The sequence below is a fragment of the Puntigrus tetrazona genome, chromosome 20, assembly GCF_018831695.1.
Source record: "Puntigrus tetrazona isolate hp1 chromosome 20, ASM1883169v1, whole genome shotgun sequence".
In the NCBI taxonomy this organism is placed as follows: domain Eukaryota; kingdom Metazoa; phylum Chordata; class Actinopteri; order Cypriniformes; family Cyprinidae; genus Puntigrus; species Puntigrus tetrazona.
In genome coordinates this window covers 13,613,618-13,639,776 of record NC_056718.1, presented here as the reverse complement: position 1 = coordinate 13,639,776, position 26,159 = coordinate 13,613,618, and the positions used below count along the sequence as shown (strand labels likewise).

Below are 26,159 nucleotides of genomic sequence, written 5' to 3'. Positions count from 1 at the left end.
CACAGACTCACTGTAAAAAAAAATAACGTGCCGTACAATAATGAATTGTGCTTGCCTGCATAAACTAAAGTAATCTGAACCATGGTAGTGCTCCACCATTAGGCTAAATTTAGATCTAGATACAATGACTGCTGAACCACTGCAAAGCTACACCCCTTTCTCTGCAAGTCAGTAAGGACTGAGCGACACAGCTGGAGCTGAACTGTTGGCGGTTAATGTGGAATCCGGCCCTGATCATGACTGATGCAACGAAGGGAAACTAAAGACAAACTAATGTTGACAAAGTCAAGGCCAACTAACACCCTCATCCTGTTTCCTCTTTCGGCAACAAACAACAGTAGGAATACACAATGGAGAGGCATATACAACCCTGTGGGAGAAATAAGAGACCCATGGGATGCTGTCTGACAGTGAAAGAAAAAAGAGCACCCGGCACATCCCGCCCAGCCCTAACATGTGGAAGTGTAAATCACTCACCATGACAACAGAGGGGTGTGCTGGTGGGTGTTTGGGCATCTCTTCCTCCTCATCCTCCAGCTCCTCTAACCCGTCTGAGAGTCCATCGACCTCGCTGACTGTCAGCAGCATGGTAGCATGTTTGGCTTTCACAGTCAACATCTTACACTTGGAGTTCAAGGCCGAGATCTGCTCCTGGTATCCTTTTATCTTCAGGGCCAGTTCCTGTCACAGTGACACATTACATTATTATTCCACTGCGGTTGGTCCACATATATGCATCCTGGATTAAGTTCCATAGACGAGGAGTGAAAAAGGGGTTAATGCAGAGAGCGGCACCGGCGATCTGAGCAGAGAAATTCCCCCTCTCTGTCTGTTTGCAGTAGAAAAAACAGCACAGACGAGAAATCGCTCAGTCAGAGGCATTTTGAGCTCGTAGCCAATCAGAGCGTTGTGGGAGAAGGCCGACAAGCCAAGCCTTCGGGCAGCGGTGATCATGATTGGCACAGAGCTCGGCCAACAGGAGATAGTGGGAGGGGAGTAGAAAGAGGAAGAACACTCCCTCCCCCAAACCGGCCAACTCACACTCATACACACACACAAAGACCTCGAGAACAGGAAATGAGCTCAGTGAGAGGGGCTATTACCCCCGCCTCCTGTTTACTCTTTTCCTTCCTTCTCCTCACTTCCTCGCTTTCCACCAATCCCAAAGCTGTTTTCCTGACAAACAAAGGAACTGGGCGCGAGCGTGAGACAGAGAGGGGAGGAAGGGGGCTCACATAACCAGATTTTGTACAGCCCGAGGAGTCCCCCTCCCGGAGTGCTCTCGCTTTAACTGTCATTCTTTTGCTAACACACAAAGAGGCCAGTCTCTGGTAATGAGGTCATGTGGGAGAAAGCTGCAGCTGCAGCACTCTGCTCTGCAGAGGAAAATAACCCTGGGTGATAAAGCCACAGCTGCCACCCCAACTGAAGTAAGGTCTACTGATAAAACACAAGGACATTGGATTCAGTACAGGTTTAGCCTTATTTTTATTTGTATGTTTAAACTGGCCCTTGCCTTTAGGACTGCACAATTTAAACTAAATGGGAAATATTACTATTTTAATCATCCTTCAAGCATTAAACCATCTTCATGAATCGTGTAGACCTAAAGGCAAGGGCAAAAAAAGTGCAAATGTAAAGAAACAGGGCAAAAGGGCGTGAGAGAAAGAATCTGATGTCACACAGGACAAAACAGGCTGAGGTCAAAGAACGAAGAACCACATTTACACCCATTGAGAGCATGTTAGGAATTTATGGCCTGACTCATTGCAGCCGAATGTAAGTCGACTAGCATGATGAGTGATAGCTTAGTCAACAAGCCTGTAATGAATTGTGAGACTGACTGACTGATGAACCAAGCAGAAATTATCATAACATATACCGCTGCTTATCTAAAGAAACAGAGTTTAAAATAGAAGATTTATGCCTTAAGCATCCAGATTTGTGAAAATATATAAGTATGATAGAAGGATGTCCTTCCTCACCTCATGATGTTGTATCTGTGTCTGAAGCTCCTGTATGTTTCCTGTGGCAACAGGGCGGTCCTGAATAACACGGTGTGCTTCTTCAATAAGTCTTTGTAGGTTCTTGACTTCCTGTTCGTATTGCTCATACTGCACCATGGCCTCCTGGGGGAATGTGAAGAGAGATGCTAAATGAGCCATTAAAACCACAAGTGCTAAGCTCAGATGAATCCTATAACCATGCTATATGAAACCATGCAGATAAACAGAAGGAGAATTTTAAAAACTTACGTTGGATTCAATATTTTCTATCATTATAATGTTAGTAGCTTAAAGTTAGCAGTACCTTTACAATGGGGTTAAAAAGAACAACTAGTGAAAATGCTTTTGAACTGTTTACTTTGTTATTTCAGCATAAAGGCCTAAGTGAGAGAAAAAAAAAATAAATAAATAAAAATTATATATATATATATATATATATATATATATATATATATATATATATATATATATATATATATATATATATATATATATATATATATAGGTCTGTGTGTGGTTACCTGTAATATATTGCACTGCTGAATGGTATTGTGCTGGAGTTGGCTACTCTCTTGCTGCAGACTCTGTGCAGTAACACACAGCGGTAAAGCTGCAATCACATCCTCTGGCAGCCGGAGGGCACTCTGACACATCTGCATAGCCTGTACCTGCTGCTTCAGACCCTCCATCTCTGACAACAGCAGCTAAGCAACAAGTACTCAACATTACTTTGATGTTATTAGTGATACAAAACCATACATGTAACTTTCTTGTCTGTACATTCTTAAAGCAATATACGAGCAAAACTATTTAAGAATAGACTTGTTTTAAAAAAAAAAGATTTGAATTAAGATCATTACATCGCTCCTTTTTTATGCGTAATCCCCCCCAAGTTTCATCTATTTATTTACACAATAAAACAAACTTTATACAAGAAATATTTGTTAATAATAAATGTCATTAAATATTCATTAAAAACTACTGCATTTTTTGTGTAATTGTACAGATTGTATGATTGCATTTGCATCTGATACTATAAGATAATTGAGATAAATCGGAGGAATAAAGAGATATGTCATGAGTATGAGTTATTAAGAGTGATGGGTGTACCTGTCTTTGAACCAGCTGTTCTCTGAGACTGAGACGTGCCAAATCAGGGGAGGCCAGAGTCTCCTGGACTCTCTCTATGGCCTGATGAAGGCTCTTCACATCACTTTCCAGTCTCCCTAAGTCCTAAACAGAGACAGACAAACAATACGTTAAAGTCATCCCAACAGTTATATTCATCCAAAAGTCTATTTGGTTTTACAGTCGCAAATAGTTATATATTTTATTTAATAATACATTAAGTATTTACCTAGAATTACATGCTTTCGTAGTGTTTAACTTCAAGCAACAACAAACTCGATTGCACATGTATATCAAAAAGAAAAGGGAAAGAAAGGCAAATGATAAAGGAGCCTGGTGCTATGCTAAACATGGTATTGATACATCAGTATTAGGCAGTATAAACACATTGTTGATTAACAGAAGTGTTAGCATCCCCTTGTGCTACTTCGACATAACTATACTGAGTTCAGCTATCTAAAAAACCCTTTTTAGTCAACAGCACCACTAATCCAACAGTCAGATAGCAGGTTGAATCGTATGGGGACCCAGAACCTGAGGACTTACTGAGATCACCACAGGGCTCCTGAAAAAAGACATTAAAGCCCTTTTACTTTAGAGTGATTTATTTCAGAGGATGTCTGCAAAATGACAAGAATAGGCCCACAGAATACAAGCAGCTCACATGTACCTAAAATTGTACTGGATTTGGAGCTTTAAACCAAATCAATGTAGACTTAGTTCTCCAGCAAACAGTGATAAAATACAGCGTACAGGCACTATTCGGCAAACTGACATGCTCAGCTATATAGGGAATTGGTTAACAACAGTTAATCATATTATACTATTACTACAGATCATACAAAAACTATCTGACTGTCATGTAATAAGTAAAATACATACATTATCTTACAAAATCTCCATACCATTAAACACACAAAAACTAAAGAGTGAGCCATGTAATTAGTAATTTTCTGAAACATTTACATTTTAAAATGAAAAGTTTAAATTTGCTCTCTAATAAAACAAAACAGAATCATATAATTAATCCAATTTCTTCATGGAAATTTCTATGGCAAGTATTAAGGCAGGCAATTTATTAATTGAGTACTAATTAATGGGCACACATTTCATTCACATTACTGCTTGCATGGTTTAAGACAAACCTATAAAACAATGTTAAGGTAAAGCAGTTATGAACAGATATTAAATATGTCCAGCACGGAAGATACAGAACGCCAAAAAATTGCAGAATTAATCTAACTAGCCACTAGATGGCAATGTTATCTAAGATACAGCATACATAAAAGCTTTCTTTTTATTTGCTGAGATGATATAAGAATAGAATGAATTTGTAAAAATCATCATAAGGGTGTTTATAAGACTGAAAATGAGACACTGACCCTATGCATAATTCTATTCAGCATAAGACATCACAGAAAAAATATTAACATGGAGCCAAAACAAACATGGAAAAATGCATAGCCCACTGCAATACTCTGATTTTTTTTTTTATTTATAATTTTTTAATCATTATATTACTTTTTTTTGTCATCTGACTTGCTGCTACATATTACCTTGGCTGCATCTTGTAGCATCAAAAGTCTTGTTTTGGCTCTCTGCTGCAGCTCTTCAGCATGTCTGCTCAGTTCTGACACCTGCTGGTGAAGAGCATCTGTCTGGACCACCTCCCCCAGCAGTGCTACCCTCTCCACCAGACCCTCAAACTCTCCTTGCAGATCTTGCCACTCTTGCAATAAGGCCTGATTGAGATGTATCACAAAATAACATTACATTCCAACAGCTACAGAAAATTCTGTAAAACCGATGTCTGATCCTGCTAAAGCGAGAGTCATCACCTGATGGGTTCTGATCTGCTCCTGCATCTGAGAGGCTGGACTGTACATGATGTTAGCTGACACCACAGTCTCTGCTTTTTCTGTCCAATTGAGAGTTAACGTCAGCATTTCATTAAATCCTTCAAAGTTCTTTTCGGCCTAAAATAGAGAAAAAGACATTTTTTTAATATGATCAAATTTGAAGATAAAAAACTGCAAAAATAATCATTGCTTTCAACCAGGTTTATCTAAATGCTGACCTTTTGAAGGCTTGTGGTCCTTCCCTCCGCAAGCCGGCTGGTCTGAGCATGCAGCTCGGTCAGTTTACTCAGGCTGGAGCCCAGCTGTTTGGCTAGGAGGGGATTTTGCTCACCAAACTCCTGCACCGCAACATCTAGCTCAGACAAAGCACGACCACACTCCTCTAGCTCCTCAAATAGACTCTGGATTAATAGAGAAAGAAAAAAAATAAGTGAAAAATAGCCTTTTCTTGACAATTCAAATAAGCTGAAATAAAATACATTGTAAATATTTTGTTGAAAATAATTAAGAAAATTAGAAATGTGCCCTTGGCAAAAAAAGTAATTATATTAAAGTATTAAAATGACAAACTAAAATAAAACAAAGATATATATATATATATATATATATATATATATATATATATATATATATATATATATATAAAACAATTCTAAGCATTAAAATAGAAAATTAAAAAGTAACTTTAAATACCAATAATATTAATAATATCAGAAAACACTAAAATAACACTGCCTTGTTATGAATTCCATTCATCGTGATATATTTAGAAATTAGGCTGCGCAGAAGTCATTCTGAAGTACACTTCTGTCATCATTTACACTGCACTTCAATAATCAGGGCAGAGTCTGTACCACAGCTACAAAAAGACTGTTGCATTCATACCTCTGTCTCCTCTTTAGCCTCCTCAACATCCACAGCCTTCTGCTTGAGTTTTAAAGAGATGAGTTTGACTTTCTTTGAGATATCCTGAAGTCTGGAGTTAAAGTCTTCTTTAATATCTCTGCTATGTTGGACTTCTCTTTCCCGTGCCTGTACCTGAGAGTATGAGAAATTAAAAGGGAAGTTAATATGAGACATTACATACATTTTCAGCAGTCAAAATCAGTATCATATACTGGTTTTCTGTTTTTCTTTCCAACCAAATTAGGCTGGTTTATTTGGCTGCGATGCCTACTGTCCACTGCACAGATCTTACATTTTGACACAAAATGTTTACGTTTACATTAATTCCTCACAGTCTTTCCAATAATTCACTTGGTATTTGCATTCTTAAAATTCCTAGTTTGAATAAAGGTACCTGATCTTCTGCAGAACCCAGAGCCAGTGTAACCTCTGCCAGCTGGGTGCTGATCTCTGAAGGAAGAGTGGCATTGAGGTCCTGGTATTTTATCTGCTGATGATCTGCAATCTGCTCAAGGTTCTGGCGGTGAGACCGCATGCCTTCATGAGCCGTCTAGCAGACACCACAAAAACATACCATACTTATCATGAGCAAAGCAAACTGGGTCGGATGTTAGAATGCGAGTCCTATCTGCATCTCCTCCTCTGTATAAAGTGATTTTTGCAGTACCTCCAGGTCAGTGAGCAAGTTATCCAGGTCTGCTGTGGGGCTCAGCAGCAGCCCCTGGGTGTCCTGAATCCAGCCTTTCAGCAAGCCCAACTCCCGCACCACTTCCTCTCTCTCCCGCAGCTCCACCTGCACCTGCTGTCTGCTAGCACACACCTGCTGCAACAGACTGAGGGAGAAACAGGACACAAAAATACGTATTACGTAAATGATTGAAGATATAAAAGCAGATGACAGAAAAGTAGGATTGGAAATGTTTGAAAAAATTACTGGAAATGGTTTCATGACATTTGGTTCAGTTAACTTTTCTTTAACATCTGCATTTTTGCAGAGGTATTCAAGTATTAATTAAACATTCATGGAACTAAGTAAGTTGTCTATAATTTTATTAACATTTACAATCTGCTCTTGTGCAGTTTTCAAGATGAATGACAGATAGAAGAGAGACAGGCAAATTGATAGATGTTCATACTTGTCATATTTCTCCTGAATGCTCTGAATTTCCAGCAGACATGGATTGTCTTGGTTGTGTTTACTGTCTGTGCTGGACGCAGAGGCACAAGGATGGAGGAATAGGTTGAGCACATGGTGTCTCAGGAGGGTCAGGGCGCTGCTCTCTCTCTCTACCTCTCGGCTGAAGGAATCATGGTACTCTAGAAGACTCTGTAGAGCTGCCATACTAGAGGTTTTTTCCACCATATTGTCAGGAACACGACTGTGTAGATCCTCGCAGACAGCCCGCATTTTCTCCAGCTAATCAGAGAAATGTGGAACAGGTTTACTTCATCAGATTTGACTGCTGTTGTTATGCGCCATAACACTGCCCTGCTATAACATTTATTTCTTGTTAAAAAAAAAAAAAATAAATAAATAAATAAAATGGTTTTGTTCTTTTTATCTAGATTTTTGTAATATTTTAATGTTGCCATGTTAATTTTACAATTTTTTAATGTTCATTCAGATTCATGTCAGGTTTTAGATGCTATAAAAAGTGAGACATTAAAAATGTATGCAGTACCTAATTTTTCACTCATTGAATGAAAGAAGGTTTGGACATCAGTAACTGTGGTCACATAGCAGCTTTCAGGACATCAAGCAACTCTTATTAATGAATTATTCAAGAAACAGAAGAAAAAAGCAAAATACTCCTCCTCTAATGTGTTACACAGCATATTCCTCTATGAATGATGTAATTTCCTGTGATTACAGCAGAGATTTATGGGAAAAGTGGTGAGTTGGCAACTTCCTTGTTGAGTTATTTTTGTATGGACTTTCATTGCCAAACATTACATCATTCTCAGGCCACTGCCTGCAACTGATGCTCTTACACGATTGCAGAGCCATAGCCAAGATTTACTCACTGCTTACTGAATAATTACTGTTTTTTTTTTTTTCTTTTTGTCTGTTTATTTACTTAAAAATATGGTATTTGGACATCTAACAATAATTTTGTGCCATTTTAACTGCGTACCAATCAATAATTAATTTGAACAATTGCATTTGTCTGATTACATTATATGAAATGGAGATTCATATAAGAGTATCTTGTAATGAGTTGGGAATACAGTATCTGTCCCTGGTAAGTTTCCCTACCTTCTCCCTGGTGCATGTCCAGTTACATGCAGAGTCCTGGAGGGCTTTCCCCTGAGCTCGAGCAACGCTGAGCAACCGAGTCAACCGATGGCTCAGTGAACAGAGTGACCGAGAAGTAGTGTCTTTTATGGCAGGCTGATCCAACTGTGTTGCTTTTTCTTTCAGGCCAGTCAGTGTATATTCAAGACTCTGAACTTGTGGCTCAATATTCTGTAGAAAAGTAGGATATATTTTGAAAAGCTGCAATTTATCATTGTATTAGGAGTACAACAAGAAAAGAAAAGCTTAGTCACATACCTGGTATAAACAAAGCTTGTCTTCAGCTTCTTGTTCAGAGTTTGCTCTGGCAGTTGTGAACTCCTTCATCCTTTTCTCAACTTCATTCATCTGCCGGATAACTTCATCTATTTCACCTTGAAAGCATCTCCACTGAGTTATGCTTCTAACAAAAGAAATAAAGCAAGTGTGCAACAGTTGTAAAGAGACTATAGGAAGAGACTATCAGTCTCTGAAAATCATATTGTTAACATGAATAAGGCAGCTACAAGTTTAAGTCTTGTGGATCTTATTTAAATCAATTTGAATGCCAAAACCTCATTAGCATTACCGTTGCAAGTTGTCTTGACGTTGTTTTAGCTGCTCAAAGACCTCTGTGACTTTGTGATAAGAATCCTCACAACGCTGTTGGATTTGATTAATTACAACAGGGCTCACAAAGCCACCCATTTCAGGTACTAGACCTTGTATTTCTTGCATCATACACTTGACAGTATGTTCCCGGTCTGTTATATTTTTTAAGTCCTTGAGGCAGTCTGAAATTTTCTCCAGGTCTACCTCTTGTGGAGGATGCTCAAGTACAGCACCAGCATCCTCACAACACTGCTGTACAGACTGCAAAGAATGGTGGTATCTCTGGAGCAGAGACAGAACAGTCTGCAAGGCCACCTGATTAACACATTACAGTTTAAAGAAACATTAATCCCAACTTCAGTATTTCATTATTCAGTTACAAAACATGGGCAAACACTCAGGAATTAATAATATCTTACCTGTTTGGTGTTGACAGCTTGTTGAAGATCATCCTTCAGCTTTGGAATATCCATTAAAGTGGTTTCAAGGAGTTTTGGAAATGGCTTTTGGTCATTGACATACTTCTGTTTCTCTTCATTAGTCATATATTCTAGTAATCTAAACCTAGATTTCATTTGTTCTTGAAGGGCTGACAGTGACCTGACCTCCTCCTGCACAATTTCAATTTTTGCTTCATCAAACATTAATGGATATCTTAATCGATGCCTAAGACTCTTGAGCCATTCTATTGATACTTTAATATCAGTTTGAAAATCCTTATTTTCCCTAAAATCTCTCTCAAATTCTTCTATGTGTGCATTAATCTTTTGTTTTAAAGTAAGAAGTTGTTCCTCTCTGAAGATAACCTGAGTCTTAAGGGCCTTTGAGTCAAAGTGCTGGTTGAGGTCAACATTGTGTGCTTTCAGACCCTCTGGATAGGAACTAACCTCTTCAAGACATTTTGATAGGTTGTGTAGAGTAGATATTGTCTCCATGGCATCTGCCTCCTCAGCTCCTTTGGAGTCAAATTTGCCAAGCTGTTCCTTGAATGTAGTTATGCTACAGTCCATTTTCTCAATAACTGCTTGATGGTCATGTAATATTTTTAATGTTTTTCCTAATTCTTTCATCTTTCCCTCGATCTGCTGGTTAAGACTGGTGTGGAGATGAACTAGCTGATCAATGACTTCAGGAGCATATGGCTGGCCGATGATAAGGAAATTCTGAGTTTTACCTCTAAGATCTTTCATTCCCTGAAAGAGATTTGCAAGACCTTTCATGAGATCTTCATAACTGCTGTGCAATCTTTCTCCCTCTTCTACACTTTGGTTGGCTGACTTCATCTCTAAACCATCACACTTCTCCTGAAGTTCCTTCAAAGCTTTTCGTGTGGCATCGATGAGGGACTCAAACTCCCTGCGCTCCAAAAGCACTTGTTGGATCCTGTCGCGTTTCTCTCTGATCAACAACAGCATGTCATTATATTGTTGTGGAAGGCCGTTAAGTTTCTCATCTAGGTAGCAGTGGTCAACCTCATTTAAGGTGGGAAGAATTTCCTGTCCTGCCCTTTGGACAATGAGCAAAAGGTTTTCATACTCTGAAGCATGATCAAGAAGCTGTTGGTATTCAATCAACTGGTTCTGAAGCTCCTCATCATTCCCGCTCAGGTCAATAATTGGAAATGTAGCTACCTCTGCTTGTTTTAGCCACTCGCAGATCCTGTCAAGGTCAACTTTAAAGTATTTTCGAATGACTAGTGCTTTCTCCAGATGCTGCAAATGCTCCGTACTCTTCTGCAAGGAAGCCTCAAAGGTGACTTGCAACTCCTCCAGTTTCTGAAGGGTCTCCTTCTTCTCCTCGGCAGTTGCATCCTTGACTAATTCTCGCCCTTGTACCCAAAGAGACGTGAGCTCCACCTGATATGCTCTTAGGCTGCTGGTAAAATTCTTACAAGCTGAAACCTGCTTGTGAAGAACGTTTGGTAGAAGTGCAACATGATCATCTGCAAGAGCCCTCTGCTCTTGCTTCCTGATCCATTCAGTTGCTCTGTCAAGGGCTTGTAAAAACTGTGTTCGTTCAGTAAATACTTTGCTGAGGCTTTTACGATACTGAACTGCCTTAATTCCAAGTGTTTCTACTTCTGCCTGTGCTTCCTGGACCAAAGTCTGCAGTTTTCTCCTTTCATTGAGACCGAGGCGAGAGGAAAGACTATTGGCATCTGTCACAGCCTCTGCGAGAACCTTCTGTTTGGCTTCCAATTCCGCACAAAAGCTCAAGTGATCAAACAGAAAGCTTTGAGCCAAATCTGGAGGGGGGCTTGTCTTGAGAACCTCAGACAGGGATGGCTGCTGCAACTCAGCCCACTCCTGAGCCTCCCGCAAATGGTCCTCGATTTGACTGAGTTCTTCCAGTGTTTGCGCTGAATCTTGTATTTTCTGCTGAACAAGTGATTCCACCTGAGTCCAACGTTGCTCCAGGTAACCCACCTGTTCCTTAACCAGGTCTCTGTCTTCTAAGCTCAGACGAGGCAGAATCCCGTGCCTATTATTTCTCAGGTCATCAAGCACACATCTCTGGTCCTGCAGGTCTGTGGATAACTTCTTTAAGGCATCCAGACACTCAGCTGTGCTCTCAATATCTCCCCTAGAAAAGATTTAGTGCTTTTGTAAACAAATTGAAGAATGACTGACAATAACGTCTTTTGAACAAGACATGGCAACTATCAAACATGAATATGGTGTGCAAAATGTGAAAGGAAATGTTGCATGCCTGGCCAATTGATCCCATTTCTTGGACAGCTGGTCAAACAACTCCTCTACCATACAAATGCAGTCATGATAGTCCCCACTCCTCTGTAGATCCTCCTCTTTCTGTTCCAGCAGCTGTGCAGCCTGTCTGCCCAGATCCAGCCAAGCACAGCGCAGCCGCCCAACTTCCATAAGCTCGGGGGACTCCTGACCAGCCGTTAGCCTATTGATGCTCTCTCTCAGCTGGGTCAGATCAACCTGCCTGGCTCGCATCTCCTGGATAAAATCCTTTGTGGCATGAAATATAGGGTGTTATTAATAAATGCTGCCTGTCTTTATTTGATATCCTGCCAAATGGACAGCTCTGGATGACACCCTCTGTCACTGGCAGAGAGTGAGCTTTGAGGTAATTGGGGTTTTCATTCAATCTATTGTTGACAATTCTCAGCGCATCCAGAGATGGTAATATGTGCTATTTTTCACACACAATGAAAGGGTCTGCCTGGACGCTGTTATTACAGGCACTGACAAATCAATTCACACATCCGTAATTACACCCAGACGAGTAATCTGGGGAGAAATCTTTATTAATGAATGAAGCTTCCTGCCAGGAAATGTAAGAGAGGGCAAAGCTCACCAGAGCTTTTAGCAATACATAATAGACTGCATCTGATTAACTGATATACTGTACAGATACTGTACAAAATGTGTGCATAAGGTATAATGTAATTTTTGCTGTATTGTTTTTCAAAAACCTCATATAACCAATGGTTCATAAAAACGGGTAATCATTTTCTAATGGCTGTCATCTGGACACAAAGCTGTCGCTTACCTGTGCCTGGTCCAGCTGGTTCTGAGCAACCTTTGGCTCAAGCTCAGCTGGCCTCCTTAACATGCTCTGGAGGAGTTGTTCAGCCTCAAGAAGATGACACTCAAGGTTGGAACGCAAGTCTTTGATCTCTCTCCAGTTATCTGCTAGTTCTTGAGATTCCAGCATTTTCTCCTCGATCTGCATTGAGTGCAAAGCATCTCTTAAATTTATCATATTAATCATATCATATTTTAAAATTGAAGGTTTGGGTATGGGACAATCTTAAACCTACACAAACATCTTTGACATTGTAAAAAGATTTAGAGGTGTTATGTGAGGAAAAGAAAATGTTATGATAAATAAAAACCAAACCCTGAAATGTGATGCAAGGAAAATGACAAAGTTTCTACCTATCACCCTTTAGGAGCTCCATATAGAAGCCTGTAGTTGAAGAAGTGACTAAAACCTAAAGTTAGAACATTTTAATGTATTCTTAAAATTCTATTTATCACTTACCTGAAGTTTGACCTGCTGTATCCCAGCAGCCGTCTCTCGTACCTTCTCATCAGAAAGATCACAGGTGGAGCACACAAGCTGCAAATAGGTACTAGCCTGTTCCTGCAGAGTTCGTTCCTGCTTTATCTGATGGGATATTAAGAGTCCCCCAGAGACCCCCCCAGAAGAATTGATGATAGCGTTGAGTCTGGCTTTCTTCTACCAACTTTATTGTGCCACTTTTGTGCACAAAGTAACATAAAAATGTATACCTGTGCTTGCGCCTCCTTTAGGCAGTGTGGTGCATGTGCAGGAAGCTGTATCTCCTCTTGTACATTTGAAAGCCACATCTGACACTGTTGCAACGTATCCCGCACACTTACATGCTTCTGCAGTTCCCGATCCAGACTCTGATACACCTGCACAAAGAGAAACAATTTAAATATATCCACACTGCACGAAGTGGCCAAAAGTAATTGGTTAAAATTTAAACCATACCACTTACAGAAACCATAACTGAGCCAATTCAAAATGCAACATTTTAATGATGCACCTGAAAGGGTATTTTAAGTAATCCTTAACTGTATAAAACAGGAACAGCATGACTCTGACATATTTGAGGAGCAAAACAGAAAACGACATGAGTGGGGCATACGGTTAACCATGTTAAATCGGGTCAACATAAAGCAAAGCCCATTTGACAGGTGTTGAATGCTCTGGCATCCCTAATCCCGTGAGCAGAAAAGCTGACGCTGATTGACATTCTTAATTCACGAGCCCTCGCGGGGGGCAGGCAACGAAAGGCTTGCTTTGGCAGACGGCAGGAGTTGGCAGAGCACATGCAGACTGAGGAACTCATTGACCAGACTGCCAGGTGGCGGGATTTACCGGATGGCATTGTTCTGGCAAGGTTGGCACAAGATGTTGGTACAGGGTATAAACTAGGAAACCAGAAGGGAGGGGTTTTATCAAAGTCTCGGCTTGTTTTGACGCAATTGGACTTGATGGGCAAAATAAAACTGGCACAGGGAAGAGGGCGAGGTATTAATAGACTGGGTGGTTTGCTCAGAGAGTGACTGAGCAGGCAATGTGTCAGATGGCAGAGAGTAGTTGCCATATTAGGGGTGCGTGTGATTAGGGTTCTTAGAGGAAAGCAGGTGGCAGCTTTTGGTAGGATACTGCAAGAGCCTGAGAAGGGGGGAAATGGTGTTTTGCAAAGGGGGGTGTATATGCGCTCACTTTCATTGCCATGGGCTTTAATGACACGCTTTCATGGAGAAATGATTTCTTAGTGCCTCCTGATGGGTCTCCTTGTAATGACACTGGCACGCAGAAGTCAAAATGTCAAGTATATTTCATTGCCAGGCATCCCCAGATTATTGACTGCCTGGTAAGGGTTGTTTAATCTGATTTAAAAGACAAATACACTGAAAGGAGAATTTTGTCAGCACTTTATTGGACCTGTGCAACTAGGAAGCCAAGGAGGGTGGATTAAAATAATCAGGAGGCTCTGGAAGAGTGGCAGAAAGTTGGCACATGCTTAAGCTTTCTGCTGGAACAAAGCTTTGATGTGAGCCGAGGGACAATAAACAATGACACCAGCACAATGACTGGAAATCATACAATTAATGTGCAGTAAAACTTAAAAATTGCAATATAGGACAATTTACTGAAAATAACAGATAATAAATCAATCAATCAATATGATCAATTATTGTTTTTTAAATTATTATTACAATAATACATATAAATTATTATAAATATAAATAATATATATAAAACTGCACTAAAACTCTCTTGTCATTTTCAATTAAGCCAGAGAATTTTTTAAAAATTTAATGAGTTGTTAACTGTCCATGACCTCTACCCCCATGTGGGTGATAGCACATAATTGGCTGCTTTAAAACAGCTAGTTGATGTTCGCAGATATTTTAACAGGCCAATAACGAATACACTATTGTGTCCATCGTTAAAAAAGTCACATACTCTACACTCCTACCTATATTAACTGTGAGTCTTTATATACTGTTGTAGGTCTATTTGCACAGTAAACATCGGCACAATGCTGGTCTTGTGCTGGTGTGTTGGCAAGTAAACTCACACGCTGGGCAGTGCTGCAGATGGCAGAGTAGCTGTCTCTTGCTCCCTGCTGGTGGTTCTGAATTTGCTGGCGAAGCCGAGCCTGAAGGCGCTCGCTGCAGCCGGACAACAGTTCCTCTCCCTTTTCTTTAAGTGTAGCCAAACGCTCCTCAAAACCCGCTATTTCCTCCATAATAGCCTGACATGAGACAATATGTGCAAACATAAATTTAAACAAAAGCTTCTCCTAGTAATAGCTTTATATTTCTGTAAATAATGTGTTTGGTTATTTATAGTGTTTTGTTCTCCTGTGAAGCTTTTTGATTTGTCACCTTGTGTCTGGCTAGCTGTTGAGTGGCAGCTTCCAGGCCACCCCCTGATGATGGGTCAGGAGTCACCATCCTGCTGGACATCTGCAACAGCCAACGCTCAATATCCTGTAGATCTTTGTGGTATACTTCCTGTTTCTTCACCTGGGCATCTAATCTGTGAACGTGGGTCTGAGAAAATATATTTAAATTACAGAAATGATCAAGACATTTGCAAGCACTCACAATGAAGCACATATATAAACACACAGCTGTAAACTCTCATGCCACAAAGGGCTTCTGACAGCTGCAAGCATGAGATGAATTATTGGAAAGTGAGTATTCATAGCACTGATTGCAGGGTTAATGGATGCCATCTTGGAGGAAATAGCACATAAAGTCTCCAAATTAATATTCAAAAGCTTAAAAGGGAAATAATCTACGCATTCATAGCAATTGTTTCTCCCCACTCTTTATAATTTGCAATTTAGTTTTAAATGATTCTATATGTGTATAACTGTTACCCTTGCAAACTGCTAAAGCAAGCATTGATATGTAAATGTTGGATGTCATACATTAATGTTCGCAGCATGTTCTGAATTACCAGTTTCGCTGCTTAGTGTCTACAACATGCTGTGTGGACTGAGCAGTGAGCTTTATGTGCATTAAGTATATTAGAGAGAACAGCAAATGGTTTATGTTATGTTGCATTCAAATGATGTTTTTGTAGTCTTTGTGAGCTCACCCTTGCTGAGCCACACAACTCCTTGTAGTCCGCCTGTAGTTTGGTCATGTTGTCTGTGATGGAAGGGGAGTGGAGGAGGGTCAGCAGAGTTTCTCCTTTCTCTAGCACAAAGCTCACAGCAGAATCACGGGATAGCAATGTCTGCTCCACAGCCTGGACAACAATGAATAGAGATAAAAAATACATACATGGATTATTTAGCAAGGACACATTAAACTGATCAAAAGTGAACACTTCTGATTTCTTAAAAAGATTTCTATTTCTTATAAATGCTGTTCCTTTTAAAAGCTGTTTTTAAAAGTAACAAGCGGCAACGATTTTTGTTCTCTATACAAAAATTCAATACTCTGTTGTTAATGTAACTAATGATATTCAGAGTTAAATGAAGCTGATTGGCTCATGCTGCATATCCTGCAGCGCGCTTTTAGAGTTCTTCTATAAAAACCCTCCACCTTCCCCAGCTCCACCTGTACTGATCTGCTACAGGTTATTTTTATGCTGTTTGTGCAGCAGCAGAATGTCTTAAATGCAAGTTCTTATACATGCTTGCAGCAACAGCAGCAATAATCTACAACTACAGCAATAACCAACAGCAACATCTATTTTGCCAACAACCAAATACATTACAATTGTCATATCCATCACCATCCTAAAATGTTTCTAGAATTCTCATGATCGAACTAGTCACACAAGTACAGATTTCATATCAGTTAAAGACTAAGAAACAAATCACCTACCTTGTACTTGTTCAGCTGGGCCTTTCTCTGATAAAGTTCTGCTTTGGGTTCAACAGTAGAACAGAGAAGGGCTCGAGTCTCCCTAAGCCACTGCATTTGGCTCTTGTAGCGCTCCTGAAAATCTTTATAGAGCACAATGCTCCTTTCCAGGGTTGCATGCTCTTCCCGTAGCCCCAGAATTAGCTCTTCAAGCTGTGATCGGCCTGTTTGCACTTCCCTCTCTAGCCTGGATGCTCCAGGGTCATCCAAGAAAGAAACGGCCTGCTCTGCACCCTCTCGAAGTGTTTTAAGCAGGCTGTGACCTTGATCCATGTCCCCCTGTAGAGACTGCGGGGTGAGAGAGTCTTTTAAACAACGAACGAAAGGGTACAAAAAGAACAACAATAGCAAAAAAACAAAAATCAATAATTTAATGAGCCACAGGAAAGATATTTATGCCTTCCCCCGTGTGCAACCAACACATGTACAGAATTTCCTGTTTCTGACAGCTTCTGATCCCCCTATTCACGTGGAGCTTCATGTTTTGAGAGAGCTCCTCTGAAGTGGACTTTTCTGATGGGTACTTTGAAGCCTGCCGGGCTCCTGACACCTGTGTGCGAAGACCCGGTGAGGCCCCAGTTAGAGATAGGAGAGAAAGACCCAATTACCCAGGCCTTAAATGGGGCTGCCGCAGCGGGGTTTCCCCAGCAACGACCACACTTGGCCCCTCCTACTCCTTTACCTTTAAGCGGGAAGCTTCTCTTTATGATATCAGCCTCTTGTCTCTACAAAGAGCAGTACATGAGAGCTGGACAGCTGGATCCAGAGATACTGCTGTAGTACTGACAGAGATAGCAGCCCCAGTGTTTTAATGATCCTCTCCACACACAAATAAGGAAATGAGAAGTTAGTGATGCGAAGAGGTGTACGATCCGAGGATAATTGGGTAAAAAAAAATATGATCTGGCGAAAGAAATGTACACTTTAATTGGCTGTTTATTATTCACAAATACATGCATCTATACCGTTGACATTACTGTTTAATGGAGCGGTTGTACATAAAATACAGATAGCCTCTGTATGACTTTGCTATTAGCATCTGTGTGGCGCTATTGATCTTGACGAGGATTATATGCACTAAATGAGTAGTATATGTATATGTGTGTATATGTGTAGGAAGAGAGTGTTATGTGATGCTGAAGCTGCAAGGGCATTGCATCAATTACACAGTCTGTGCCAGCAGGTTCCACAGACAGACCGTTCCTTCATCTCTGCTATCACAGTGGGGGAGTGTGTGAAGTGGCTGTCTGAGCGTGTGCATGTAGGGTGCGATCGCACTAAAGCTTTCTTTTGCTTTGTGTAGTAGACATATTGATCATATCCTTAAGAAGACAAAGAGACTTGTACGTGTGCACACACAGAGACACACTGGCTCTTGCGATCTCAAATGTGAGCACAAAACTGTGCCAGGCCCACTGAGAGTCCTAGTCTGTGGTGTGTATATGTGTGTGTGTGTGTAATTTTATCAGGCCAAATCAATAGCTGTTAAACCACAGGATAAAAAGGGGTGACAGTTTCATCTGTTCATCTGATCCTTCAACTCTAAAAGGAAAAAATAAATAAAACCCTGTGTTTATTTGGAAAATGTTTTGTTCTTTTAATCTTAATTACTTTCAATATTTATATATATATATATATATATATATATATATATATATATATATATATATATATATATATATATATATATTAGTGCTGTCAAACTATTAAAGGCAATTAACACATCCAAAATTAAAGTTTTTGTTTACGTAATATATCTGTGTGTAATGTGTATATTTATTATGTATATATAAATACACACTCATTATAGTAGACAATTTTCAAATATTTACATTTATATAAATATAATTTATATCATATATGAATATATTTATTATATAAACTTGACATACCTTTATGAAATACATACATTAAGTTTTAAATTAGTTTTTTTTGTTTTGGGGGGGTGGGTACATGCTATGTACAGTTACTGTAAATTAGTGTTTCCACTAGGCCATACCTCTAGCCTCTTCATCTTCTTTTCCATTGTAATGCGATCGAGAGCCTCTGTCCTTTCAGTAACGATTTTGAAATTCTTCCTCGCAGTGCTCAACCAATCAGAGAAGGTCCTGAGAGCATTTTGAGCCTCTGTGATGTTCTGAATCTCTTCCTGGAGCTGTTTGAGTGTATCCTGAATGACGGAAGAAGAAATCAAAAGGCTCATTGTCAAGAACAGTCTGATTAGTATGGAGTGTTTTTGACTGATCCAGTGCCGCACACTCACTAGCATTCACTGCTGGAGGCTTGAGGCTAAGCTATTTTGCCGCATTTTTCACTTGACATGCAGATCCCTCATGCACGTGGCACCAATTAACGCTTTTGCGCTGTGCTGCGCGCACACCTATCTGCAGAGACGTAATAGCTCTTGACTGCAGTGCATGTGGCGGCCTGTTGTTTCTCACAGAATAATTACACGCTCTATTCTGTGTCGCAGCCAGGGTGTGTGTGCATGTTAGAGAGAAGTGGGCAGGAAGGAGAGGTGTTACAGCAAGTGTTAAAAACAATTCTGCTGCTGCCACTAAAGAAGCAGTACCGATTGATGGGCAAGATTGAGTCCTATATTGTTTAATTACAAGCTCAGGTCTCATTGTGGGTGAGACATTGATTTTTGTAGTTTTTTTGTTATCACATGAGGGTCACAGGAGGTGGTTTACCAAGTTGGATAGCTTCCAATGTTTAGATGGCTGAGAAATTAGACTCATCAGTGTGCTTTGGCAGCAAAGTGGGAGGTGAGTCAATGACCAGGTTCTATTTAAAGAAAAGTCATTGTAGAAACAGAATATGAAGTAGAAATAAAAATTTAACTGAACTAAAATTGTTTCATTATTTGGCAAATTTAAAAAAAAAGAACACTTTAATAATAGTGCCCTCATGCGATTAATCGTTTCCAAAATGAATTGTTTACATAATGAGTGCTGTCTTTTTTATTATGTATATGAATACATACACATGCATGTATATATTCCAGAAAAAATAAATAAATATAAAAATATATAAATATAAAATATACAAAAATATTTATTATACAAATGTAAATACTGATAATCGTAAATATTTTAAAAATATATACTATTTATGTGTGTCTTTATATAGATAGATAGATAGATAGATAGATATAGACATAGATATAGATATAGATATATAGATAAAAATAAAACAACAGGTTTATTGCATTTCTGTACTGCAGAAACATATCACTGGTGGCTAATTGTAAAGGATAAAAAAGGATGAAAATATAATGCCAATTTAAAAAAAAAAATACCATTATCATTTATTTACTTTTATATAATTTTTTTGTAATATTTTAAATGAGCTATTTTTTTAATAATTGGTGTGTGTGTGTTTATTAGCTTGGCTTTTATTTATTATTGTATAATACCATTTAGTTTTCATTTATTTTTAGTTTTCATTTATTTTATATAAGTAATTATAGAAGTAATTTAATACTTCTGTTGAAACCTATGTTATTTCGGTTAGTTTCTAAGACAACATTTATAATAAGTAAGTTTACTGTTTTATTTTAGTTTATTCTATTTTATTTTATATTTTATTTTACCTTAATTTCAATAAAAATGTATTTAACAATAGCACTGCGAAAGAGATTGACTTAGGATTTGGGGAGAAAACTGAGAGATCCCCAGCATAAACCAGAAGAATAATTAGTGGGATTTTGTTCAATCCATGGAAAATAAGGTGCCCAGATTGTAAACCCACAGCGTCTGTTGTTTTTCACACTGTGAGAGCAGAATTAAAAGAAAAATCCCAAAACCTGCAATATGAACATGAATGTCTCTATAATTAACAAGACAACTGAAACACCAACAGATAAAAACAGTAATGGAAAGCAATTACATTTAGAAAATGATTATTTATGCACCTTAAAAATTTGTAAAAGGACTGAGGCAGCTTCTTGAATAAGGCTGCATACTTTCCTTAAATAATCAAGGATATGTACAATGTACAAAGCCTACTTGCCTGAATCAGTATTAGCAAGGCATGGTAGCGGGCAGTGAGCTGGGTAACCCTGGTACTGATCCGACCACTGACATGAGCATCCTCAACGACTTGCTGTGCAAGAGTACTAAGGCCTTCAACCTCTGCCTGACGTTGAGCAGCCTCAATCTGCCACCTCTGAAATAAGGGAATGATAGAAAAAGGTCAACACATATCTACGTGAAACCAGAGTACAATAAATCTGAGACCATCAGGCAGAAATATAATGAATCATACCTTAAGGTGTTGAAGCTGGGCCTCCTTTGCAGTGACATCAGAGCGACGGTGGCTCCTCACCTTAACTTTGAGCTCCATGTCAACCAGCCACTGGTCCAAGCTTTGAAATAAACCTTCTAGTTGCTGAACCCTTGCGAGGGCCTGCTCTACTTGGACTTTAGTCTCGGCGAGCCGGTCTTGGTATCCTTGCCATTCCGTCTGTGCTGTTTCCAAAGCCCTATCCTCAATTTGAGGGGCACCCCATGGAACGACTCTTTCTCGACTCGCGAGAACTGAGCTGAGCAAGTTATGTCCCTTAGGGCAATGAGACTGGAGCATCTAGAGATGACAGGAAAAGTAAAAATTAAAGATAAGGTATTGCAGAATATTTCTTTCCTATAATATTAAAGCCGTAAAAAAGATCACATAATATTAACCTGCAGCTCTTTTAAAGTGTTCTCCAGAGAATTTACGTCTTCATCCAGGGGTGAGAGGAGGGCCAAACTGTTCTGCTCCTGCTCCAGCCAGTCTTCAAACATGTGCAGCCCTCGCTGGTACTCTTGATGAAGCAGAACCAATTCTTCTGCCTTACTGACAGCAGCCTGAAATACCAGAAGAGAATATTATTTTAACAATATTATTCCACAATAAGTGGAAACAGAGTAAAAACAGAGCATAACACTTTTTTAGCTGCTTGGTTCCAAACGTATTGCATCCATTCTTTTTCTCTACAGGGATAAAAATACATCGATAAAGAGTTTTGAGCCACAAATCACATCAGCTAGATCCATAGATATATATAGTTCATGTGCAATCCTAGGAGGTCACTGCTTAGCTCTTTGGCCGCAAATTCTGTTTCCATGGTAACAGAAACTTCTCTGATTGCAGAATGATATTTTCAGGGTAATATTTGGTGTAGCTCTTCACTGAAAATTTGGTTATTACATTTTATACATTATATTTATAGAAAATAATGTAAAAATCATAAGTGTAAATCATACTGATTTATGGCTTCTACAAAAACACCATTGCTCAGCAACTTCAAAGCTCATTGTAGGTCTGTCTTGAAATATTTATGTTATTGATAAAAATCAATTTCCCCGACAAGACTCTACTGTTGCACTCCATAACTAATGGTTGGTTTTTAATTCTTCTTGACAACTAAAATCAAATGTAAGCACTGGTCTGCTGCCTAGAGTTTGACATTCCTGGCTTACCTTTGCTTTATCTTTAATGGCTGTATATCTCTCACTGAGTTTCTGGATCTCCTGCTGGGTGGCTGTATGTTCAGTCATGTTGGAACCCTTGGTCGCAATGGTCTCTAAAGGGCTAGAGTGGCTAAGAACTTCCTCATAGAGGAGCTGTGCAGAGCATGGCAATTAAAGTAATTAGTATTTCTAACAGTAACATACTGTAAGAATACACAACTATTTTTCAAATACCAAATTTAGTGAAAAATTATGATATCATAATCATATTTTATATATTTGCGCAAGTATGCATATGAAAAGCATTAATTACTTTGGCACGGCCTAGATTGGCTGTCTTATCCCTCATTTCTGCGTAGTGTTTGTCTGAGTTTCCGAGGCTTTCTTCTACTCGCTCCATCCAGCACTCAAACTGACTGACATCTTCCTGGTAACTGGTCCAGTGTGACAAGGCACCTTCCAGCTGGCTGTAAATGTAACAGATAAATGAGACATCTACTACTTGAGCACAGACACTTGATGATCTGAGGAAATGCAAAACCACTGAAGAAGACATAAATAAACAAGGAGTAATAGACAGGTAGTTCTCTGACCTTTTGCACTGTATGGACGTTGACAACAGTGATTCCCAGGAGTCCTTGAGGTCCTGAATCTGCTTGCGAACCACTGGTACACCCTCAGCTGAGGTATTCCTCTGGACAGACTCCCCTCTGGTGATGAGCATCTTCAGTTGGATTTCTCTCCCCTGACAAGCGGCTAGTAAAGTCTGTTATAAATCAGAATTCCTGTTATACATCCAGCATGTACAAATTAAACTTACAAAATAATTCATGAAAGCCTAATCTCTTGAAAGTTGTCTAATAAATGACAATGTACCTCGAGCTGGCCCATTCTGGTGATAAGCACACTCTTGTTAGATGTGGGGCATCTGCAGGTCTTGAGGACCTGTTGGGACTCTGAAACCCAGTTCTGAAGTTCCTGAAGGCCCTGTGAAAAAAGCTGATGCTCCCCCACAACTCGTTCTACCCTTGACACTTTCTCCTGTAAACGGGAGGTGAGAGAAGTAAAAACTAGAGTCTTTTTTACAAAGGTGTCTGTATGGATGCAAATTAATGATACAATATTGGTTATCAGCTTATATTAGATATTTTTAAGTTTATAAATAACTAAATTAAATAAAAGTATATAACTTCTGCAGTGATCTAATGCTAGCTTTTTTTAATAACATGTATTATTCTTTGTTAATATTACATGTAAATGCAAATGTCGGAATAAATTAAAATGTTTAATACTGTACATTACCGTGTTGAAATGCCTAAATGTACTTGTAGCATTGTAGTTTTTGGTGCTTTGTTTTAATATATATTAAGAGTTTAAAATAAGACTTTAAATAAGACTAAAATAAGAATTTGCTTTTTTTTTTTAGAAAGTACACAATCTTTCAAAAGTATGGAGTTGGTCATATTTTTTAATATTTAAAAACTATTTTACTCAAAGAAACCTCTAACTATATGTCATCAAAAATAAAGAGAGTTTTATATATTAATATATTTAAAAATTTAGATATGCTGTTTAATATTTTTGTAGAAACCATGACACATTTTACTTCAAGGTCCTATGATAAATTAAAAGTTTAAACTAACAGCAGTTTATTAAAAAGAGAATTTTTTTTGCAACATTAATGACTTGATCGATTGAATGGCTCCTTGCTAAACAAAAATATTATAGTGTAGACAATCAGTCAAGAAAACAGAAACAAATTTAACTGATCCGATGTACTGAGAAAAAAAATCCACAAATGCAACAGACGACTTTCTCCAAAATAAAAGCATATCAATAGAATCTTACCACTGTCACTTAGCATTTTAAACCGAAACCCTTGACACTATAAAAACTGAAAGGAAACTTCAAAGGAAACCTGTTGCTCAGAGTTCAATGAAAAATTAAAGCATATAGTAACTCTCCTAAAGGAGCTCTCCTAAATGAGCTCATCTTCCATCATAATCATTGGTAACAATGAAAGAGCAAACACAGGACTAACCAGGTAAACAGACAGGTAAAGGAGGTTACCTTAATCAGGTTGCTCAAGGCCAAGTAGCATGCAGCTAGCTGGCAGACCCGATGCACAAAGCTCTTCCCAGCACCCTGACCCTCCCAGAGGCCATGTGCTCGCCCTCTCAGCTCTGCCAGTTCAGACTCTCTGGAGCGCATCTCCTCCAGCAGTGTCTGAGGGTGTGCAATCAGGGGTCACGTGGCAAGCGGGGGGTCACAGAAGATTAAAGACGAATGTTCATGCCATGAAAAACCTCAAGCCAACATAAGCTTTTAAACACATCCGCTGAGATAGACAAGTCAAGTTCTCATAGCAACAACAAAACTTTTACTAAACACACTAAATACATCAGGGCACAAAAGACCACCACAAGCAAATTTCTTGCTTCTTTTCTCTAGATGGAAAAAGAGCAGACTGTGAAATTGTCAGTTAGGCAGACACAGTTCATGATAATAGAGTCTATCATGTTGGGTGCACTCTGGGGATAAAGGGATTAAGAGGGAAAGTGGGTAAAAGCAGGGGAAGGGGAGATGGGAGGGGATGGATAATCACTCAGAGGACCTCCACACACTCTACAGATACACTGTTGGAAATGTAATTGCCAACAGAGCAGACAAAAGACCCCAGCAGGCGAAAAAAGCAATACAAAAATACAGATGAAAGATCTTGTGATAAGACAAAAATAGAAATGTTTATCTTTACAACCTCTATTATACATTCTGATTATTGTCAAATTGCTCATTGGGGGTTTTGTTCTTTGAGTGCAGTTGGAGAGCGAGAAATTAATTGCATGTCAGCTTAATCCTCAATTGTGGCAAAAAGCTTGACTCAGCAGAATCATCGTTGACAGACATGGTTTATTTTGTTATCTCCAGCAGATCCTACTTCTGTTCAACTCATTTAATTGAGCTTAAGTACTGCAAAATCCACTGCCACAGTTAGCTGATTTCATCTGATCATTTAATTACATGTTTAAAAAGCTAGATTATGTTCAAAGGACTTGAAAAGAAGAAAAATGTATTTTTAATCGTCTAAATGTTTAATGCATAATCTATTGATCGTTAATCAAATGTTTTTCTGTCAACGAATTACATTACACTGATTCTCAAGGTAGTGTCAGTGAGGACTGGAATCTTTAATAGTACTGATTGATTTCATTCTGGCAGATCAAAGTTCTTATGAATAAGTATAAATAAGCCAATAAGACTATTTGGGTTTACCTGAAGCTTGGAGAGCTCTAGTCGTTTGGCAGGCAGGTCATGGAGGCGAGCGCTGCTCTCTTGCACACTGATCTCAGTCCTGTTTAGCCAATCTTGAAGTGGTTCCACACTTGCCTCAAAGTCCTGCATCTGTGACTGCAAGACCTGAAAGAATATATTCAAAGACGCTACATATGTTACTTAAGCTTTACAGGGCTTTAAATGTATAAATACTTTACTTTAAGGTCCCATTCTCACAATTAACAAATTAATAAGCAACTAGTAAACAGTGAGAAATAAAATAATTAAATTAAATTAAATTAAATTAAATTAAATTAAATTAAATTAAATTAAATTAAATTCACACTAAAAAAAATTTTAAAACAATTTGCAGAGACACTTTTACTCATTAAAAATGTAAATTGAGCCGGGTATTAAAACTAAAATAGCAATATGCAGAGATGTTCACTCAACTCTACTCAGCTAACTCTACTAATAAAATAAAATAAAACATATATACATAAAATATGTAGAAACCCATGCACTCATCTCTACGCAGCTCTACCTGTAAGGCCATATCTCTTCTCTGTAAGCTGTCCATCAGGCTCTTCCAGTCATCTTTGGCTGTATTTGCTTTGGTCCTGATCGCCTCCACTCTGTCGGCAGGCACCACGCTACTAAGCTGCTCTCCATAGGTCAGGACAGCGTTCAGTCTGGTCTGGCCCTGCTCCTTGTCACTTCTGAACTCCTGTGGAGCAGAATGA

General features: G+C 38.9%; 1 protein-coding gene across 2 annotated transcripts in view; it reads right to left on the bottom strand.

Annotated features, from left to right (window-relative positions):
• syne1a (spectrin repeat containing, nuclear envelope 1a) overlaps positions 1-26,159 on the bottom strand; it is a 99,430-nt gene that overhangs the window by 31,499 nt on the left and 41,772 nt on the right. For both annotated transcript variants that reach the window (XM_043219862.1, XM_043219861.1), the window contains 34 exons: positions 25,961-26,143; positions 25,417-25,560; positions 24,214-24,369; positions 23,020-23,184; positions 22,737-22,909; positions 22,457-22,610; positions 22,153-22,296; positions 21,373-21,537; positions 20,957-21,274; positions 20,702-20,857; positions 18,687-18,857; positions 16,649-16,975; positions 15,912-16,064; positions 15,191-15,358; positions 14,881-15,057; positions 13,052-13,198; positions 12,801-12,926; positions 12,306-12,482; positions 11,496-11,761; positions 9,206-11,369; positions 8,764-9,101; positions 8,454-8,598; positions 8,157-8,366; positions 7,036-7,316; positions 6,567-6,732; positions 6,294-6,449; positions 5,879-6,031; positions 5,212-5,394; positions 4,973-5,110; positions 4,691-4,876; positions 3,117-3,239; positions 2,528-2,710; positions 1,986-2,129; positions 478-681 (listed from right to left, as the gene is read on the bottom strand). In XM_043219862.1, coding sequence (XP_043075797.1) covers positions 478-681; positions 1,986-2,129; positions 2,528-2,710; positions 3,117-3,239; positions 4,691-4,876; positions 4,973-5,110; positions 5,212-5,394; positions 5,879-6,031; positions 6,294-6,449; positions 6,567-6,732; positions 7,036-7,316; positions 8,157-8,366; positions 8,454-8,598; positions 8,764-9,101; positions 9,206-11,369; positions 11,496-11,761; positions 12,306-12,482; positions 12,801-12,926; positions 13,052-13,198; positions 14,881-15,057; positions 15,191-15,358; positions 15,912-16,064; positions 16,649-16,975; positions 18,687-18,857; positions 20,702-20,857; positions 20,957-21,274; positions 21,373-21,537; positions 22,153-22,296; positions 22,457-22,610; positions 22,737-22,909; positions 23,020-23,184; positions 24,214-24,369; positions 25,417-25,560; positions 25,961-26,143 — 8,244 coding nt within the window. The remainder of the gene's footprint in view (positions 1-477; positions 682-1,985; positions 2,130-2,527; positions 2,711-3,116; positions 3,240-4,690; positions 4,877-4,972; positions 5,111-5,211; positions 5,395-5,878; positions 6,032-6,293; positions 6,450-6,566; positions 6,733-7,035; positions 7,317-8,156; positions 8,367-8,453; positions 8,599-8,763; positions 9,102-9,205; positions 11,370-11,495; positions 11,762-12,305; positions 12,483-12,800; positions 12,927-13,051; positions 13,199-14,880; positions 15,058-15,190; positions 15,359-15,911; positions 16,065-16,648; positions 16,976-18,686; positions 18,858-20,701; positions 20,858-20,956; positions 21,275-21,372; positions 21,538-22,152; positions 22,297-22,456; positions 22,611-22,736; positions 22,910-23,019; positions 23,185-24,213; positions 24,370-25,416; positions 25,561-25,960; positions 26,144-26,159) is intronic.